Raw genomic sequence first — 22,232 nt, forward strand, 5'->3', positions numbered from 1 at the left:
GCAAAACTCGATTTCAAAAAAAAAAAAACAACTCTCAAAGAGCAAAGAGGTAAAAAGAAGTTTGTTTGTGCAAAGTAAAAAATGGGTAGAAATGGATTACAGGGAAACTTATAGGGAGAAAAAACCATAAATAAAACTGGCATTGTGAACACCAGCCTTAGATTTTTTTTCCCTGAAAATTAAAAAGTGCTTTTTTTTTTTTTTTTTTTTTTTTTTGAGATGGAGGGATTTTTTTTTGTTGTGGATTTTTGGTATTTTTCAGTCTCCCTCTGTCGCCAGGCTGGAGTGCAGTGGCGCCATCTCGGCTCACTACAACCTTGGTCTCCCGAGTTGAAGTGATTCTCCTGCCTCAGCTTACCGAGTAGCTGAGACTACAGGTGCCTGCCACCACGCCTGGCTAATTTTTTGTATTTTAGTAGAAACGGGGTTTCACCATGTTGGCCAGGATGGTCTCGATCCCCTGACCTCGTGATCTTCCCACCTCAGCCTCCTAAAGTGCTGGGATTACAGGCGTGAGCCACTGCACTGGCTGAGATGGAGTCTTGCTCTGTTGCCCAGGCTGAAGTGCAGTGGCATGATCTCATCTCACTGCAGCCTCTGCCTCTGGTTTCAAGTGATCCATGCTTCAGCCTCCTCAATAGCTGGGATAACAGGCTCCTGCCACCACTCCTAGCTGATTTTTGTATTTTTTGTTGTTGTTGTTTTCTTTTTGAGATGGAGTCTGGCTCTGTTGCCAGGCTGGAATGCAGTGGTGCAATCTTGGCTCACTGCAACATCTGACTCTCTGGTTCAAGCGATTCTCCTGCCTCAACCTTCCAAGTAGCTGGGATTACAGGCACACGCAACCACGCCCAGCTAATTTTTAGTATTTTTAGTAGACACAGGGTTTCATAATGTGGCCAGGATGGTCTCGATCTCCTGACCTTCTGATCCATCTGATCGGCCTCCCAAAGTGCTAGGATTACAGGCATGAGCCACCACACCTGGCCTGTTTTTTGGTTGTTTTTTTTTTTTAAGTAGAGACGGGATTTCACTATGTTTGCCAGGCTGGCCTCCCAACTCCTGACCTCAAGATCCACCCACCTTAGCCTCCCAAAGTGCTGGGATTGCAGTCATAAGCCACTGCATCCAGCAGAAAATTTAAAAATTAATGTAGGTTGTTTATATATATTGGCATACATTTAAATTTCGATGTTTAGCATAACTTTATAAACTGATCCTTTAAAAATAAATTATCCTATTAAAATATTTGTGAATTAGTCTTGATTTCATTTTTGTCACCAATTCATAGTAATTTTGTACATACTATAAAAGGAATGTCATTTACCTACCTCTAAAAGATGAGGTAAATTTTATTTTCTAAAGTACTTTTGAGCAATATTTATTTATTGATTTATTGATTTTTGAAACAGAGTCTCGCTCTGTCGCCAGGCTGGAGTGTAGTGGTGCGATCTTGGCTCCCTGTAACCTGCGCCTCCCAGGTTCAAGCAATTTTCCTGCCTCAACCTCCGTAGTATCTAGGACTACAGGCACGCACCACCACACCTAGCTAATTTTTTTTTGTATTTTTAGTAGAGATGGGGTTTCACCATGTTGACCAGGATGGTCTCCATCTCTTGACTTCGTGATCTGCCCACTTTGGCCTCCCAAAGTGCTGAGATTACAGGTGTGAGCTACCGGCACCCAGCCAAGCAATATTTTTTAATGTAGTTAAGATCTGGCGCTGATAATGAATAGATTTAAAGATGTTTTACATCTTAGGATCTTAACCAAGATATCTGGAATTAAACTCAACTTCAAGCTGCTTTCTCTTTAATTATCCTGTTTGGGGATTTATTCTCAGATTACTGGTTTTAACAATAATGTTTTAATACACAGAAGTCTATGAAGGATACTCAACAACATGATTGGATGCTAAGACCTTTTTTTTTTTTGTATATTACACATAAGAAATTACTTCCAAAATTTTGAACTGATAGAATTGCTGTTGAATAAGATCACAACAGCAATGGCCCAAGTATGGTCCTTTAAAGAGATATGACAACAATCTGAATAATCTCTACCCCTCTGCCATACATTCACGGTATAAAAACAACAAAAAGCCTTTTCTTCCTAAAATAAAAACAGTGAGCTACTAATTTTACAGATGCTTTCCAATCTTTACTTTTGGTATAAGATAAAATCCACTTTTTACATGTGATAACAAAACATTCTAGAAAACAATTTGCCAGCAAAATGTAAAGCTTTAGTGTGTTTTCTGAAATCCAATCATTAACTTTAGGCTCCATATTTAATATTTTCTTTTTTGCTCTCTTTATCTAATTGTAATACTTCTTGCTTAAGAAATAAGCCAGTCAATTCTAGGGTTTGGGAGGTAGGGTATAGGGAGAAGAGCTTTTATTTTCAAGCTTCTTGTGGCTCCAAAAGATGCTGTAATAGTAAATATTTTCATCGATGAAAATGTAATTTGCTAGACATCTTTGTTTCAGTGATAGTTATAATATGTGAGAATTTAAATATTCCAAATCCCTCATTTTAGACAAGGAAACAGGCACAGATTGTCATCTGTCCCAAGATACATGCAGTTATCTGTAAAGTCAGTCCTTGTCTTTAGTTCTTTTCAACTGAGTCAATTGATGGTTCTACCACACCAGGCTGATAATGGTTATTTTAAAATAAAACCTTCATAACAAAATCTAATGTATTTCTTTATGTGTGGAAAAATAAAATATACATTAAATACCTTCTCATTACACAGAAAATGCTGCTGTGAAGACCCAGTTAAAGCTTTCACATAAATGAAGCTACAGCTATCATGATTTAGTGCCCCAAAAGAAAGAACTTCGGTGGACAAGAAAGGACATTTCTGGGGGTAGTAGAATGCTTGAGGCCTGGAATTTAAACCTGACCCACTATCTGAAGGTAATGTTTTTTAACTAATTGAAAGTAACAACTTTATTTTAAAAAGTTAACTATTGTCTATTACATATTTAAAAAGTCAAATTACCCTTTGTATAAGATATTTTGTTCAATTTATGTTTATCAGTTGGAAAAAACCTTTTTTTAAAATTATACTTTAAGTTCTAGGGTACATGTGCACAACATGCAGGTTTGTTACATATGTATACGTGTGCCATGTTGGTGTGCTGCACCCGTCAACTTGTCAGCACCCATCAACTCGTCATTTACATCGGGTATAACTCCCAATGCCACCCCTCCCCCCTCCCCACCAATAGGCCCTGGTGTATAATGTTCCCCTTCCTGTGTCCAAGTGATCTCATTGTTCAATTCCCACCTATGAGTGAGAACATGCGGTGTTTAGTTTTCTGTTCTTGCAATAGTTTGCTGAGAATGATGGTTTCCAGCTTCATCCATGTCCCTACAAAGGACATGAACTCATCCTTTTTTTATGGCTGCATAGTATTCCATGGTGTATATGTGCCACATTTTCTTAATCCAGTCTGTCACTGATGGACATTTGGGTTGATTCCAAGTCTTTGCTATCGTGAATAGTGCCGCAGTAAACATACGTGTGCATGTGTCTTTATAGCAGCATGATTTATAATCCTTTGGGTATATACCCAGTAATGGGATGGCTGGGTCGTATGGTATTTCTAGTTCTAGATCCTTGAGGAATCGCCATACTGTTTTCCACAATGGTTGAACTAGTTTACAATCCCACCAACAGTGTAAAAGTGTTCCTATTTCTCCACATCCTCTCTAGCACCTGTTATTTCCTGACTTTTTAATGATTGCCATTCTAACTGGTGTGAGATGGTATCTCATTGTGGTTTTGATTTGCATTTCTCTGATGGCCAGTGATGAGCATTTTTTCATGTGTCTGTTGGCTGTATGAATGTCTTCTTTTGAGAAATGTCTGTTCATATCCTTTGCCCACTTTTTGATGGTGGTGGTTGTTTTTTTCTTGTAAATTTGTTTGAGTTCTTTATAGGTTCTGGATATTAGCCCTTTGTCAGATGAGTAGATTGCAAAAATTTTCTCCCATTGTGTAGGTTGCCTGTTCACTCTGATGGTAGTTTCTTTTGCTGTGCAGAAGATCTTTAGTTTAATTAGATCCCATTTGTCAATTTTGGCTTTTGTTGCCGTTGCCTTTGGTGTTTTAGACGTGACGTCCCTGCCCATGCCTATGTCCTGAATGGTATTACCTAGGTTTTCTTCTAGGGATTTTATGGTACTAGGTCTAACATTTAAGTCTCAAATCCATCTTGAATTAATTTTCGTATAAGGAGTAAGGAAAGGATCCAGTTTCAGCTTTCTACTTATGGCTAGCCAATTTTCCCAGCACCATTTATTAAATAGGGAATCCTTTCCCCATTTCTTATTTTTGTCAGGTTTGTCAAAGATCAGATGGCTGTAGATGTGTGGTGTTTTTTCTGAGGGTTCTGTTCGTTCCATTGGTCTATATCTCTGTTTTGGCACCAGTACCATGCTGTTTTGGTTACCGTAGCCTTGTGGTATAGTTTGAAGTCAGGTAGCGTGATGCCTCCAGCTTTGTTCTTTTGACTTACGATTGTCTTGGCAATGCGGAGTCTTTTTTGGTTCCATATGAATTTTAAAGCAGTTTTTTCCAATTCTTTGAAGAAAGTCATTGGTAGCTTGATGGGGATGGCATTGAATCTATAAATTACCTTGGGCAGTATGGCCATTTTCACAATATTGATTCTTCCTGTCCATCAGCATGGAATGTTCTTCCATTTGTTTGTGCCCTCTTTTATTTTACTGAGCAGTGGTTTGTAGTTCTCCTTGAAGAGGTCCTTCACATCCCTTGTAAGTTGGATTCCTAGGTATTTTATTCTCTTTGAAGCTATTGTGAATGGGAGTTCATTCATGATTTGGCTCTCTGTTTGTCTGTTACTGGTGTATAAGAATGCTTATGATTTTTGCCCATTGTTTTTGTATCCTGAGACTTTGCTGAAGTTTCTTATCAGCTTAAGGAGATTTTGGGCTGAGACAGTGAGGGTTTTCTAAATATACAATCATGTCATCTGCAAACAGGGACAATTTGACTTCTTCTTTTCCTAAGTGAATACTCTTTATTTCTTTCTCTTGCCTGATTGCCCTAGCCAGAACGTCCAACACTATGTTAAATAGGAGTGGTGAGAGAGGGCATCCCTGTCTTGTGCCAGTTTTCAAAGGAATGCTTCCAGTTTTTGCCTGTTCAGTGTGATATTGGCTGTGGGTTTGTCATGAATTGCTCTTATTGTTTTGACATACGTTCCATCAATACCGAATTTATTGAGAGTTTTTAGCATGAAGGGCTGTTGAATTTTGTCAAAGGCCTTTTCTACATGTATTGAGATAATCATGTGGTTTTTGTCTTTGGTTCTGCTTATATGCTGGATTACGTTTATTGATTTGCGTATGTTGAACCAGCCTTGCATCCCAGGGATGAAGCCCACTTGATTGTGGTGGATAAGCTTTTTGATGTGCTGCTGGATTCGGTTTGCCAATATTTTATTGAGGATTTTTGCATCGATGTTCATCAGGGATATTGGTCTAAAATTCTCTTTTTTTGTTGTGTCTCTGCCAGGCTTTGGTATCAGGATGATGTTGGCCTCCTAAAATAAGTTAGAGAGGATTCCCTCTTTTTCTATTGATTGGAATAGTTTCAGAAGGAATGGTACCAGCTCCTCCTTGTACCTCTGGTAGAATTCGGCTGTGAATCCATCTGGTCCTGGACTTTTTTTGGTTGGTAGGCTCTTAATTATTGCCTCAGTTTCAGAGCCTGCTATTGGTCTATTCAGGGATTCAACTTCTTCCTGGTTTAGTCTTGGGAGAGTGTAAGTGTCCAGGAAATTATCATTTCTTCTAGGTTTTCTAGTTTATTTGCGTAGAGGTATTTATAGTATTCTCTGATGGTAGTTTGTATTTCTGTGGGGTCGGTGGTGATATCCCCTTTATCATTTTTTATTGCGTCTATTTGATTCTTCTCTCTTTTCTTCTTTATTAGTCTTGCTAGCAGTCTATCAATTTTGTTGATCTTTCAAAAAATCAGCTCCTGGATTCATTGATTTTTTTGGAGGGTTTTTTGTGTCTCTGTCTCCTTCAGTTCTGCTCTGATCTTAGTTGTTTCTTGCCTTCTGCTAGCTTTTGAATGTGTTTGCTCTTACTTCTCTAGTTCTTTTAATTGTGATGTTAGGGTATCAATTTTAGATCTTTCCTGCTTTCTCTTGTGGGCATTTAGTGCTATAAATTTCCCTCTACACACTGCTTTAAATGTGTCCCAGAGATTCTGGTATGTTGTGTCTTTGTTCTCATTGGTTTCAAAGAACATCTTTATTTCTGCCTTCATTTTGTTATGTACCCAGTAGTCATTCAGGAGCAGGTTGTTCAGTTTCCATGTAGTGGAGCGGTTTTGATTGAGTTTCTTAGTTCTGAGTTCTAGTTTGATTGCACTGTGGTCTGAGAGACGGTTTGTTATAATCTCTGTTCTTTTACATTTGCTGAGGAGTGCTTTACTTCCAACTATGTGGTCAATTTTGGAATAAGTGCAATGTGGTGCTGAGAAGAATGTAGATTCTGTTGATTTGGGGTGGAGAGTTCTGTAGATGTCTATTAGGTCTGCTTGGTGCAGAGTTGAGTTCAATTCCTGGATATGCTTGTTAACTTTCTATCTCGTTGATCTGTCTAATGTTGACAATGGGGTGTTGAAGTCTCCCATTATTATTGTATGGGAGTCTAAGTCTCTTTGTAAGTCTCTAAGGACTTGCTTTATGAATCTGGGTGCTCCTGTATTGGCTGCATATATATTTAGGATAGTTAGCTCTTCCTGTTGAATTGATCCCTTTACCATTATGTAATGGCCTTCTTTGTCTCTTTTGATCTTTGATGGTTTAAAGTCTGTTTTATCAGAGACTAGGATTGCAACCCCTGCTTTTTTGTGTTTTCCATTTTCTTGGTAGATCTTCCTCCATCCCTTTGTTTTGAGCCCGTGTGTGTCTCTGCATGTGAGATGGGTCTCCTGAATACAGTAAACTGATGGGTCTTGACTCTTTATCCAATTTGCCAGTCTGTGTCTTTTAATTGGATCATTTAGTCCATTTACATTTAAGGTTAATATTGTTATGTGTGAACTTGATCCTGTCATTATGATATTAGCTGGTTATTTTGCTCGTTAGTTGATGTTGTTTCTTCCTAGCATCGATGGTCTTTACATTTTGGCATGTTTTTGTAGTGGCTGGTACCAGTTGTTCTTTTCCATGTTTAGTGCTTCCTTCAGGGTCTCTTGTAGGGCAGGCGTGGTGGTGACAAAATCTCTAATAAGCATTTGCTTGTCTGTAAAGGATTTTATTTCTCCTTCACTGATGAAACTTAATTTGGCTGGATATGAAATTCTGGGTTGAAAATTCTTTTAAGAATGTTGAAGATTGGCCCCCACTCTCTTCTGGCTTGTGGAGTTTCTGCCGAGAGATCTCTTGTTAATCTGATGGGCTTCCCTTTGTGTGTAACCCGACCTTCCTCTCTGGCTGCCCTTAATATTTTTTCCTTCATTTCAACTTTGATGAATCTGACAATTATGTGTCTTGGAGTTGCTCTTCTCGAGGAGTATCTTTGTGGTGTTCTCTGTATTTCCTGAATTTGAATGTTAGCCTGCCTTACTAGATTGGGGAAGTTCTCCTGGATGATATCCTGAAGAGTGTTTTCCAAGTTGGTTCCATTTTCCCCGTCACTTTCAGGCACACCGATCAGACGTAGATTTCGTCTTTTCACATAATCCCATATTTGTTGAAGGCTTTGTTCATTTCTTTTTCCTCTTTTTTCTTTACACTTCTCTTCTCACTTGATTTCATTCATTTGATCTTCAATCATTGATACTCTTTCTTCCAGTTGATCGAGTTGGTTACTGAAGCTTGTGCATTTGTCACGTAATTCTCGTGTCATGGTTTTTATCTCTATCAGTTCTTTTAAGGACTCCTCTGCATTGATTATTCTAGTTATCCATTCTTCCATTCTTTTTTCAAGATTTTTGGTTTCTTTGCGCTGGGTACGTAGTTCCTCCTTTACCTCTGAGAAGTTTGATTTACCGAAGCCTTCTTCTCTCAACTCGTCAAAGTCATTCTCCTTCCAGCTTTGATCAATTGCTGGTGATGAACTGAATTCCTTTGGAAGGAGAGATGCACTCTGATTTTTTGAATTTCCAGCTTTTCTACCCTGCTTTTTCCCCATCTTTGTGGTTTTATCTTCCTTTGGTCTTTGATGATGGTGATGTACTCATGGGGTTTTGGTGTGGGTGTCCTTTCTGTTTGTTGGTTTTCCTTCTAACAGTCAGGACCCTCAGCTGCAGGTCTGTTGGAGTTTGCTTGAGGACCACTCTAGATGCTGTTTGCCTGGGTATCAGCAGTGGAGGCTGCAGAAGATACAATATTGCTGAACAGTGAGTGTTGCTGTCTGATTCTTGCTCTGGAAACTTCGTTTCAGAGATGTGCCCAGCTGTGAGAGGTGTGAGGTGTCAGTCTGCACCTAGTGAGGTATGTCTCCCAGTTAGGCTACTCAGGGGTCAGGGACCCACTTAAGCATGCAGTCTGTCCATTCTCAGATCTCAGCCTCCGTGCTGGGAAACCCACTGCTCTCTTCAAAGCTGTCAGACAGGGTCATTTACCTCTGCCGAGGTTTCTGCTGCTTTTTGTTTAGCTATGCCCTGTCCCCAGAGGTGGAGTCTACAGAGGCAGGCAGGCCTCGTTGAGCTGCAGTGGGCTTCACCCAGTTCAAGCTTCCTGGTGGCTTTGTTTATCTACTTATGCCTCAGCAATGGTGGGCGCCCCTCCCCCAACCTTGCTGCTGCCTTGCAGTTAGATCTCAGACTGCTGTCCTAGCAATGAGGGAGGCTCCATGGTCCTGGGACCCTCTGGGCCAGGTGTGGGATATAATCTCCTGGTGTGCCATTTGCTAAGACCCTTGGTAAAGTGCAGTATTAGGGTGGGAGTTACCTGATTTTCCAGGTGTTGTGTGTCTCAGTTTCCCTTAGCTGGGAAAAGGGATTCCCTTCCCCCTTGCACTTCCCAGGTGAGGCGATGCCTCGCCCTGCTTCAGCTCTCGCTGGTCGGGCTGTACCAGCTGACCAGCACTGATGGTCTGGCACTCCCCAGTGAGAAGAACCCAGTACCTCAGTTGAAAATGCAGAAATCACCCATCTTCTGTGTTGCTCGCGCTATGAGCTGGAAGCTGGAGCTGTTCCTATTCGGCCATCTTCGGAAAGAACATTTTATACCTGGTTATTTAATATTAATATCTTCATTCTTAAAAACTTTACTTTGACAGGGCCGGTCATGGTGGCTCACGCCTGTAATCCCAGCACTTTGGGAGGCTGAGGCGGGCGGATCACGAGGTCAGGAGATCGAGACCATCCTGGCTAACAGCATGAAACCCTCATACAAAAAAAATTAGCCCAGCATGGTGGCGGGCACCTGTAGTCCCAGCTACTCTGGAGGCTGAGGCAGGAGAATGGCGTGAACCCGGGAGGTGGAGCTTGCAGTGAGCTGAGATTGTGCCACTGCAGTCCAGCTTGGGCGACAGAGCAAGACTCTGTCTCAAACAAACAAACAAACAAACAAAAAAGTTTACTTTGACGGAGTTAATTGGCAGTTAGGGATAAAAATTTATAGCATGTACTGGCATTCAGGATAGCTGGGAAAATCAGCTGTTTTAAGTCACTCTGCAGTTGTCCGGATTGAAGAAGATAAAGCAAATTGATGGAAGAAAGGAGGAAGGAAGAATAATACTTTTTACTGCATCCAAATTATTTTTTTAAAGTGTGTCTGTAATTTAAAAATGTACTTTTAATCTCCATTTCAACAATAGCTTAGGTCAATTGTCATATTAAAACCCACTTTTCTGTATAGAAACTATTTTAATATTTTCTCAGTGTAACCACAAAAAGCTTCTTTAACCCATAGATTTTCATTCCCAGAAGGCAGTAGAAAATATAGTTATTTTTATTCCATTCGCAAAATCCCAATATGGGCAAAATTCTGCAGTAGGTGGTTTCTGTTTGGCAGTCTTTCTCTGTCAACGTACTCACCACCCCTTAACTAGTGTACTTACCTAAGGCAGTCACACTTCCCTCAGTCTTCACTGCAGCATTCTGTGCAGGCCCACTGAATCCCTCTAAGTTCTTTGAGTCTCACCTGTACTTGCTTTCTCACCTCCAAGTAAAACTTTTCACTCCCTCAGGGTAGCTCTTTTAAACTCGTTTTAAAGGAAGACATCTGTCCTTACATAAATTTATACAAATTTGTTAATAGCTGATGTTCTCTCCAGAGTTTTTTTCTTTTTAAGAAAAAGGGCTTATTGATGTCAATGAAAATTTTACTGATGAAATTTCAGAGTGAGTGAGCAAAAGTAAATAAAGTAAAAAAAAAAAATTTAGGCTAGTAAAGGGTAACTTGCAGTGGGATCAGAGTACCTGTCAGGAAACTGGGAATATTTAGAATTCTTACCCTTAAGCTATTGGCACTTTTTACAATTTCTTCCTAAACTCCACTTCTCAATCTGTTCTACCTAATGTTTTTTCACTGGCTACAATGCCTGCATAGTTACAGCTCTAGTTTTTGGATGGTGTCAGAGATAGAGCTTTTTGTATGTTAGGGTACTGCTTCTAATTAAATTTCAACCAGCAAAAGTTGCAAACAAAAAGGAACAAATAATTTCTTTTAACATCTTTAATTTGTTAACCTATCCAGAAAAAGATTTAAAGCTATGGATTTTTGACTAATAAAGGCAGAAGGGAGCTTTGTTTATTGCCTGAAAAAAGTTCCTATTGTAATAATAGAGTACGGGCTTTGAAATAAACACATGTAGGTTTGAGTTCTTGCTTAGCCACTCAGCATATTTGTAATCTTGGGAAAGTTACTTATTCACCTATCCTATATGTACATTGGAACAAGTAACTGAATCACAGCGTCGTTGAAAGGGTTGAATAAAATGATATAGGTAAAACTCTTAGCGTAGTACCTTACTATGGTAAATGCTCAATAAATGATAACCTTATAATTTTGAGCAATGAACCTCATCTTTTTCTATAAAATGGTGATAATAATAGGTCCTATATCACAGAATAGTAGAGTGATTGTTGATGATTCTAGCTAATAATTATTTAGGATAGTTGAAATTCAATACATTTTATTTTGTAACTATGACAATTAAATTCATAATCTTAATTGATCTATCATAATAGTGCTTATATTTTAAAAGTCAAAGAGCTCTCAGAAATATTAAGAAATTTTTTTAAATCTTGATGTCATCATGTTTAGACAGTGAATATTCAGTTTACTTTAGAAAATTAAGCCAGATGTAGTGGCTCACACCTGTAATCCCAGCACTTTGGGAAGCTAAGGCGAGCAGATCACTCAAGGCCAGGAATTCCAGACCAGCCTGGCCAACATGGTGAAGCCCGTTCTGTACTAAAAATTAAAAAAATTAGCTGGGCATGGTGGCGCATGCCTGTAATCCCACCTACTCAGATGGCTGAGGCACAACAATCACTTGAACGTGGGAGGCGAAAGTTGCAGCGAGCCAAGATCGTGCCACTGTACTCCAGCCTGGGCGACAGAGCGAGACTCCGTCTCAAAAAAAAAAAATTTTGGGTGCAGTGCCTCACACCCATAATCACAGCACTATGGGAGTTCAAGGTAGGTGGGTCACCTGAGATCGGGAGTTCAGGACCAGCCTGACCAACACGGAGAAACTCCGTCTCTACTAAAAATACAAAATTAGCCGGGCGTGGTGGCACCTGCCTGTAATCCCGGCTACTCAGGAGGCTGAGGCAGGAGAATTGCTTGAACCTAAGAGGTGGAGGTTGCAGTGAGCCAAGATCGCGCCATTGCACTCCAGCCTGGGCAACGAGTGAAACTCCGTCTCAAAAAAAAAAAAGAAAAAAGAAAAACTGTATTTATATCGTATTCTTGACAATTTATTTTAGAATAGTAAATTGTATTCCTAATAGGAAAAAAGCAAGAAAAAAGATAAATTTTTTAAAAGTTATATTCCTAGGCCGGGCGCGGTGGCTCAAGCCTGTAATCCCAGCACTTTGGGAGGCCGAGACGGGCGGATCACGAGGTCAGGAGATCGAGAGACGATCCCGGCTAACACGGTGAAACCCCGTCTCTACTAAAAAATACAAAAGAGATCCGGCCACTGCACTCCAGCCTGGGTGACAGAGCAAGTCTCCGTCTCAAAAAAAAAAAAAAAAAAAAAAAAAGTTATATTCCTAATAGGTATTTTATTTTTAATGAGCCCCCCAGTAGGACCTTATTTGCAGTTGAATTTAACTTTGTAAAAAGTTTCCTGTTTTAATAGAGTTCTTTTGTATTTCTGTTCAGTGCACATTGGAAGTCACTCAATAAATAATAGTTAAATGAATTTTAAAAGTCAGGATAATCAGCTCTTAGAAACAAAAAATCTTAGTATTATTATTATATTTTTTGAGATGGAGTCTCGCTCTGTCGCCAGGCTGGATTGCAGTGGCGCAATCTTGGCTCACTGCAAGCTCCACTTCCCAGGTTCACGCCATTCTCCTGCCTTAACCTCCCAAGTAGCTGGGATTACAGGTGCCCACCACCACACCTGGCTAATTTTTTTTTTTTTTTGTATTTTTAGTAGAGATGGGGTTTCACCGTGTTAGCCAGGATGGTTTTGATCTCCCGATCTCTTGATCCGCTCACCTCAGCCTCCCAAAGTGTTGGGATTACAGGCGTGAGCCACTGCGCCCAGCCGATCCCATGTTCTTTTGTTTTGTTTTGAGAGGGTCTTACTCTGTCACCCAGGCTGGAGTGCAGTGATGTGATCAGAGCTCACTGCAGCCTTGAACTCCTGGGCTCAAGTGATCCTCTCACCTCAGCCCTCTGAGTAAGTAGCTAGGACTGCAGGCACAAGATATCACACCTGGCTAAATTTTTTTGGTTTTTGTAGAGACACAGTCTTGCCTTGTTGCCCAGGCTGGTCATGAACTCCTCCCCTCAAGTGATCTTCCTGCCTTGGCCTCCCAAACCACCAGAATTACAGGCGTGAGCCACTGTATCTAGCTCCCATGCTCTTTGTCTAGTATATTTAGGAGATGTTCATGGATTTTAAAAGTTAGACAATAATATTGAAATAGAGCTTTTTAGTCATCTAAAAATGTAAAAGTTTTTCAATGTTTTTAAAAGATAGTACAAAAAAATTTTTTCAATGTTTTTCAAAGACAGAGAAAAGTATATTTAGAATCTCACACTAAGCCCAGAGAAGTTTTGATTATATCAGTTAGATAACTGGAATTTGTTTTTTTCTTTGTGTGGGTTGCCCAGTCTGTTCTTGAACTCAGGCAATCCTCCTGCCTTGGCCTTATGTACAGATTTTTGTGGGATATAAATTTCCAGCTCCATTGGGTAAATACGTAGTAGTGCACTCTCTAGGTAAGCCTATGTTTTAGCTTTGTAAGAAACTGCCAAACTATCTCCTAAAGTGGCTATAGCATTTTCCATTCCCAGCAACAACAAATGAGAGTTCCTGCTGTCCTGCATCCTTGTCAGCATTTGATATCATCAGTTGTTTTATTTTAGGTATTCTAATAGGTGTTTGTGATACCTAAGTTTTCATTTCATTTGCAATTCTCCTATGACATATGATGTTGAGCATGTTTTCATATGTTCATTTACCATCTTTGCCTTCTTTGGTGAAGTGTATCTTTTCAACATTTTTAAAACTGGGTTCTTATTGTTGAGTTTTAAAAGTTCTTTGTATGGCTGGGCTCAATGGCTCACGCCTGTAATTCCAGCACTTTGGGAGGCCGAGGCAGGCGGATTGCGAGATCAGGAGTTCGAGACCAGGCTGACCAACATGGTGAAACCCCATCTCTACTAAAAATACAAAAAAAAAAAAAAAAAAATTAGCTGGGCGTGGTGGCGCACACCTGTAATTCCAGCTACTCAGGAGGCTGAGCCGGGAGAATCACTTGAACCCAGGAGGTGGAGGTTACAGTGAGCCAAGATCCTGCCTCTTCACTCCAGCCTGGGCAACAGAGCAAGACTCCATCTCAAAAAAAAACCCAAAAAACGTTATTTTTATATTTGGGATACAAAGCCTTTATCGGAATGTATTTTGCAAATATTTTCTCCCAGTTTGTAGTTCATCTTCTCATTTATTTGACATTGTCTTTTCCAGAGAGCAGAAGTTTTTTATTTTTATTTTTTGAGACAGAGTTTCACTATTGTTGCCCAGGCTGGAGTGCAGTGGTGCAATCTCGGCTCACTGCAACCTCCATCTCCTGGGTTCAACTGATTCTCCTGCCTCAGCCTCCCGAGTAGCTGGGATTACAGGTGTGCACCACCACGCCTAGCTACTTTTTGTATTTTTAGTAGAGACAGGGTTTCACCATTGTGACCAGGGTGGTCTCGAACTCCTGACTTCAGGTGATCCACCTGCCTCAGCCTCCCAAAGTGCTGGGATTACAGGCAAGAGCCTCCGCGCCGAGCTGAGAGCAGAAGTTTTAAAAATACAGTGTTAAAGGCATGATCCATGAAAGAAATAATAAACTGGACTTCATTAAAATTAGTGTTGTATTTAAAAAGTCATTGCCATACCCAAAATCATCTATGTTTTCTCCTCTGTTATCTTCTAGGAATTGTATAGTTTGTGTTTTACATTTAGTTATATGATTCTTTTTTTTTTTTTTTTTTTTTGGAGACGGAGTCTTGCTCTGTCTCAGGCTGGACTGCAATGGCGCAATCTTGGCTCACTGCAAGCTACGCCTCCCAGGTTCACGCCATTCTCCTGCCTCAGCCTCCCGAGTAGGTGGGACTACAGGCTCCTGCCACCATGCCTGGCTAATTTTTTCTTGTATTTTAGTAGAGATGGGCTTCACGTGTTAGCCAGGACGGTCTCAATCTCCTGACCTTGTGATCCGCCTGCCTCAGCCTCCCAAAGTGCTGGGATTACAGGCGTGAGCCACCGCGCCTGGCCTATATGATTCTTTTTGAGTTAATTTTTTAAGGGTGTAAGGTTTGTGTGTACATTCATTTTTTTGCATGTAGATGTCCATTATTCCAGCACCATTTGTTGAAAAGACTATCCTTTCTCCACTGAATTGCTTTTATTCTTTTGTTAAAGATCAATTGACTGTGCAGATCTATACCTAGTCTCTTTATTCTATTATTTTAATCTATTGGCCGGTTCTTTTGTTTGTTTGTTTTTGTTTTGACAGTATCATGTTATCTTTTTTTTTTTTCTTTGAGACGGAGTCTTACACTGTTGTCCAGGCTGGAGTGCAGTGACGTGATCTTGGCTCACTGCAACCTCTGCATCCTGGGTTCAAGCAGTTCTCATGCCTCAGCCTCCCAAGTATCTGGGACTATAGGCGTGTACAACCACACCCAGCTAATTTTTGTATTTTTAGTAGAGATAGAGTTTCACCATGTTGACCAGGCTGGTCTCAAAATCCTGACCTCAGGTGATCCACCTGCCTCGGCCTTCCAAAGTTGTGAGATTACAGGCATGAGCCACCATGCCTCACCAGTATCATGTTGTCTTGAATAGATTATCGTAGGTTTACAGTAAGTCAGGTCTTGAAATTGGGTTGCATCAGTTCTCCAACTTTGTTCTTCAGTATTGTACTGGTTATTCACTTAGGTCTTTTGCCTTTTCACATAAACTTTAAATCAGTTTTTTGATATGCACAATATAACTTGCTGTTTTCTTTTTCCCATTTTTAGAGACAAAGTCTTGCTCTGTCACCCAGCCTGGACTGACTTGCTGTATTTTGTTTGGGATTTTATTGAATGTATAGATCAAGTTGGGAAAAATTGACGTCTTAAAAATATTGAGCCTCCTGGTCTATGAACATGGACTCTCTCTCCATTTATTTAGATATTTGATATTTTTCATCAGAATTTTATAGTTTTCCTCATATGTTTCCTTTGCTTATTTCATTAGATTCATATCTAAGTATCTCTCTCTCTCTCTCTCTCTCTCTCTCTCTCTCTTTCTCTCTTTCTCTCTCTGGTGCTAACATAAATAGTGCTGGGTTTTGTCTTGTTTTGTTTTTTTGAGATGGGGTCTCACTCTGTCACCCAGGCTGGAGTGCAGTGATGTGATCTCACCTCACTACAACCTCCACCTCCTGGGCTCAAGCAATCCTCCCACCTCAGCCTCCCAAGTAGCTGGGACTACATGCATATGCCACCACACCCAGCTAATTTTTGTATTTTTAGTAGAGACAGGGTTTTGCCATGTTGCCCAAGCTGGTCTCAAACTCCTTGGCTCAAGTAATCTGTCCACCTTGGCCTCCCAAAATGCTGGAATTTCAGGCATGAGCCCCCGGGCCTGGCTGGTATTATGCTTTTAAATTTCAAACTCTAATTAATCATTCATTGCTGGGATACAGGAAAGTGATTGACTTTTGTGTATGAACCTTTTATCCTGCAACCTTGATACCTTGGTAGAATTGTTTATTAGTTCCAGGAGGTTTTTGGTTTTGTTTTGTTTTTTTTTGTCCTTTGGGATTTTGTACAAAGACAGTTATGTCATCTGCATATAAAGACAGTTTTATATCTTCTTCCCAGTCTGTATATCTTTTATTTTTATTTTTTTGTTTTATTGCTTTACTAGGACTTTCTTTTTTTTTTTTTTTTTTTTTTTTTTTTTGAGACGGAGTCTCGCTCTGTCACCCAGGCTGGAGTACAGTGGCCGGATCTCAGCTCACTGCAAGCTTCGCCTCCCGGGTTTACACCATTCTCCTGCCTCAGCCTCCCGCGTAGCTGGGACTACAGGCACCCGCCACCTCGCCCGGCTAGTTTTTTGTATTTTTTAGTAGAGATGGGGTTTCACCGTATTAGCCAGGATGGTCTCGATCTCCTGACCTTGTGATCCGCCTGTCTCGGCCTCCCAAAGTGCTGGGATTACAGGCTTGAGCCACTGCGCCCGGCCTTACTAGGACTTTCAATACTATGTTGAATAGGAGTGATGAGAGGGGCCATCTTCACATTGTTCCCAATCTTAGGGGAAAAGTATCTAGTTTTTCACCATTAAGTATGATGCTAGCTGTAGGTTTTTTTTTTTTAGTTGTGCTTTATCAAATTAACAGTCACCCCTTTACCTAGTTTGTTGAGAGTTTTTATCATGATTGGTGTTGGATTTCATCAAATGCCTTTTCCTTTTTTTTTTTTTTAATTAAATAAATAGAGGCTGAGTCTTACTGTACTGCCCAGGCTAGTCTCTAACTCGTGGCCTCAAGTGATCCCACCTCAGCCTCCCAAAGTGTTGGGATTACAAGTGTGAGCCACCAGGCCTGGCCTGCTTTTTCTGTGTCTGTTGATATGATCATACAATTTCTGTTGATGTGATGCCTAATGTAATTCTAATGCCTTTTTATGTGATGGATTACATTAATTTATTTTCACATATTGAACGAGCCCTGTGTACCTGTAATAAATCCTATTTGGTTGTAGTGTATGATTTTTTGGTACATTTGTAGAATTGATTTGCTAATATTTTATTGAAGATTTTTATATTTATGTCATAGGAGATATTATTCTATAGTTTTCCTTTTTAAAAATATCTTGCCAGGTGTGGTGGCTCATGCTTGTAATCCCAGCACTTTGGGAGGCCTAGGCAGGTGGATCACCTGAGGTCAGGAGTTCAAGACCAGCCTAGCCAACATGTTGAAACCCCATCTCTACTAAAAACACAAAATTAGCCAGGTGTTGTGGTGTGCGCCTGTAATCCCAGCTACTCGGGAGTCTGAGAAGAGAGAATCGCTTGAACTCGGGAGGCAGAGGCTGCAGTGAGCCAAGATTGCGCCACTGCACTTCAGCCTGTGCAAGACAAAACGAGACAAAACTCTGTCTCAAAAAAAAAGAAAAAGAAAAGAAAAAAAAAATCTTTATCTGGTTTTGGTATTAGGGTAATACTGGTCTTGTAGGATGAGTCAGGAAATGTTCCTTCTGCTTCTGTTTTCTTTAAGATGTTATAGAGCATTGGCATATTTCTTCTTTAAATGTTTGGTAAAATTCACCAGTAAAACATCTGGGCCTATTGCTTTCTATTTTTGAAGGTTATCAATTATTGATTCAGTTTCCTTTATAGAAATTTACCTATTTAAATTATGTATTTTATTGGCTTTAATTCACAGTAAGCTTGATTACTTTTTCTTTTTAACAGTTAAATATTCATGCTGATAGGACATACGTCTCATTATACAGGACACTTTCTTTCTTTCTTGTTTTTTCTTTCCAGCTTTTAAGTTCAGGGAGTGTGCGTGCAGGTTTGGTACACGGGTAAATTGCATGTTGTGGGAGTGTGATGTACCAATTATTTTGTCACTCAGATAATGAGCATAGTACTTAATAGGTAGTTTCTTGATCCTCATCCTCCTCTCACTTTCCAACCTCAAGTAGAATCCAGTGGTCTGTTCCCCATTTTGACACAGATGCTTTCTGAGGTTTATACTGTAAATATAGTCACAAAAATTTATTCTCATTTAGATAAATCTAGAGCTGTCTCCTGAAAGTGTATCTTTGTTGCTACAAAAATGTTCTAGAATTCTTCGAGGGCCTTTGATTGTTTTGAATATTAGGGAAATGTACAGTGGCAAATAATGTCACCAGCTTCATTCTGTCCAATACACTTTTCATTTAGTCTGAATACCTGTACTTTGAACTACGTTCATGAAACTCCTGTTTTATTTAATTGAGATTTGAAATTTCGTATGTTCTACTCTTTTATAGTGTCAGTAGAAAAGTATAATTTTGTTACGTATTAGTGATCTAAGCTGAATTTTCCAAAGTTCTTTTTTTTTTTTAATCTCGCTCTGTCGTCCAGGCTGGAGTGCAGTGGCGTGATCTCGGCTCACTTCAACTTCCATCTCCCAGGTTCAAGCTATTCTCCCGCCTCAGCTTCCCAAGTAGCTGGGACTACCAGTGCGTGCCACCGTGCCCGGCTCATTTTTTGTATTTTTGGTGGAGACAGGGTTTCACCATGTTAGCGATGATGGTCTCGACCTCCTGACCTTGTGATCCGCCTGCCTCGGCCTTCCAAAGTGCTGGGATTACAAGAGTAAGCCATTGCACCCGGCCCAAAATTCTTTAATTCCAGAAAATTTTAGATCTATGTGAACACCTCAGTACATTGAAGAAATTTCTATTACCTTGCCATCAGACAGCTTTATATTAAATTAAATCTCTATATTCAGGTCAGTTTCTTTTGCATTTTCCATAATTGTGTTGGTTAATTAGCAAACATGAGTTCACTTAAAATGTTCACTTCCCCTGTGATATCATGAAATAAACCTGATTTTAAAAATTCAGATATAGTTATAAAACACACAGAATATAAATTTTATACATGGAGACTTTAAGTGTCTTGATCATCCTTGTATCTCCAGCACATGAAACAGTATTTGTCACGTAGGTGTGGAGTAATAATTCATTTATTGAATGAATATCTGCTTATAAATACATATGCTTAGAAAAAGTCTGGAAGAATATGCAGAAATGTTAATGGCAGTGATTTCTGTAAAATTATAAGTGACTCTAACTTTCTGATGTTGCTACATTAACATATATTTGTTTTAATGACATAAACAATAAAACTTAAAAATTTATTGAAAATTGTTTTTTTCCTGAGATGGGGTCTCACTCTGTCACCTAGGCTCACGTGCAGTGGCAGGATTATGGCTCAAGCCTCAAACTCCTGAGCTCAACCAATCCTCAGCTTGGGATTGGTTGGGAACCAAGCTCAACCTCAGCTTCCCAAGAAGCTATAGGGACTATAGGCACACACCACCATGCATGGCTGATTTTTTTTTTTTTTAATAGAGACAGAATCTCATTATATTGCCCAGGCTGATCTCAAACTCTTGCTTCAAGCCATTCTCCACCTTGGCTTCCCAAAGTGCTAGGATTACATGGATTAGCCACCACTCCCAGCCCTTAAGAAATTTTTAATATTTTGAGACAGGGTCTTACCCTGTCATGATCATGGCTCACTGCAGCCTCAACCTCCTGGGCTCAGGCAATCCCCTCACCTCAGCTTCCTGAGTAGCTGGCACAGACACATGCCACCACAACCAGCTAATTTTTAAAAAATTTTTTGTAGAGATGGGGGGGTGTCTCACTATGTCACTCAGGTTGGTCTTGAACTCCTGGACTCAAGTAACCTGCCTGCCCCAGCCTGCCAAAGTGATGGGATTACAGGCGTGAGCTGCCATACCTGGCCTGGAACAAGAAAAGGATACCCACTCTCACCACTCATCTTTAACATAGTACTGGATGTCCTACTAGCCAGAGCAGTCAGACAAGAGAAAGAAAGAAAGAGCATCTAGGCTAGTTGCTGTGGCTCACGCCTATAATCCCAGCACTTTGGGAAGCTAGGGTGGGTGGATCACCTCAGGTCCAGAGTTCGAGACAAGCCTGGTCAATATGTCGAAACCTCGTCTCTTCTAATATTACAAAAAAATTAGCTGGTTGTGGTGACAGGCTCCTGTAATCCTAGCTACTTGGGAGGCTGAGGCAGAGAATCACTTGAACCCAGTGGGTGAAAATTGCAGTGAGCTGAGATTAAGTTTGTACCACTGCACTCCAGCCTGGGTGACAGAGTGAGACTCTGTCTCAAAAAAGAAAAAAAAAATAAAAGAGCATCCCAGTTGGTAAAGAGGAAGTCAAACTGTCACTGTTTGCAGATGATATGATTGTTTACCAAGAAAACCCTAAAGACTCCTCCAGAAAGCTCCTAGGACTGATCAAAGAATTCAGCAAAGAAGGCCAGGTGAGGTGGCTCACGCCTGTAATCCCAGCACTTTGGGAGGCTGAGGTGGGCAGATCACCTGAGGTCAGGAGTTCAAGACCAACCTGACCAACATGGTGAAACCCCGTCTCTACTAAAAATACAAAATTAGCCAGGTGTGGTGGTGCATGCCTGTAATCCCAGCTACTCAGGAGGCTGAGGCAGGAGAATCACTTGAACCTGGGAGGCAGAGGTTGCCATGAGCCAAGATCATGGCCGTTGCACTCCAGCCTGGGCAAAAGAGTGAAACTCCATCTCAAAAAACAAAAAATAAAGAATTCAGTAAAGTTTCCAGATACAAAATTAATGTACATAGTTAATTTTGTATAGTAGCTCTCCTTTACACCAACAGCAGCCAAGCTGAGAATGAAATCAAGAACTCAACCCCTGTTACAATAGCTGCAAAAAAAGTAGAATACTTAGGAATATACCTAACCAAGGAGGTAAAACACCTCTGCAAGGAAAACTACAAAACACTGTTGAAAGAAATCATAGACAACATATACAAATGGAAACATATCCCATGTTCATGGATGGGTAGAATCAGTATTGTGAAAATGACCATACTGCCAAAAGCAGTTTAGAAATTCAATGCAATTCCCATCAGAATACCACCATATTCTTCATAGAATTAGAAAAAAAAAATCCTAAAATTCATATGGAACTAAAAAAAGAGCCTGCATAGCCAAAGCAAGGCAAAGCAAAAAGAACAAACCTGGAGGCATTACATTACCTGATTTCAAACTATACTATAAGGCTGTACTCACCAAAACGGTATGGTACTGGTATAAAAATAGGTATATAGACCAGTGGAACAGAATAGAGAACCCAGAAGTAAAGCCAAATACGTACAGCCAGCTGATTTTTGACGAAGCAAACAAAACCTTCAAGTGGTGAAATGACACCCTATTCAACAGATAGTGCTGGGATAATTGACTAGCCACATGTAGGAGAATGAAACTGGATCCTCATCTTTCACCTTATATGAAAATCGACTCAAGATGGATTAATGACTTAACTCTAATGTGATTTTAATTTTTGTTTCCCTAATGACTAATGCTGATTGTCTTTTTGTGTGCTTACTTGCTAGCTATATATCTTCTTTAGTGAAGCTATATCTTCAAACATCTTGCCAACTTTTTTAGTTGAGTTGTCTTATTGAGTTGTAAAAGTTTTTTAGAGTTTGGATATAAGGCCTTTGTCAGGTATATGTTTTGCAAATATTTTTTCCCATCTGTAATGAGAACACATTTTAAATTTTGACGAAGTCCAATTTGTAGATTTTTTTCTTTTATATTTTGTGCCGTTTGTTTCATGTTTAATATGTCATTGCCAAGTCCAAGGGTACAAAGATTTTTCTCCTGTGTTTTCTTCTAGAAGTTTTATCATTTGATAGTCTGTGATCCATTTCAAGTTGATTTTCTATCTGGTGTGAGATAAGGGTCAAGGTTTATTGTTTT

The 22,232-nt window shown here is 40.0% G+C and overlaps 1 protein-coding gene across 6 annotated transcripts in view; it reads left to right on the plus strand.

Moving 5' to 3' along the window:
- The window catches only part of LOC105468284 (calcium responsive transcription factor), an 86,274-nt gene that overhangs the window by 2,519 nt on the left and 61,523 nt on the right, over positions 1–22,232 (plus strand). For all 6 annotated transcript variants that reach the window (XR_011609985.1, XM_071073206.1, XM_071073203.1 and 3 more), the window contains one exon: positions 2,759–2,922. Coding sequence is in view for 2 of the 6 variants with exons in the window: in XM_071073206.1 (XP_070929307.1) it covers positions 2,881–2,922 (42 nt within the window). In the remaining 4 variants the exon portion in view is untranslated. The remainder of the gene's footprint in view (positions 1–2,758; positions 2,923–22,232) is intronic.

This window comes from Macaca nemestrina, chromosome 11, assembly GCF_043159975.1.
Source record: "Macaca nemestrina isolate mMacNem1 chromosome 11, mMacNem.hap1, whole genome shotgun sequence".
Taxonomy (NCBI): Eukaryota; Metazoa; Chordata; class Mammalia; order Primates; family Cercopithecidae; genus Macaca; species Macaca nemestrina.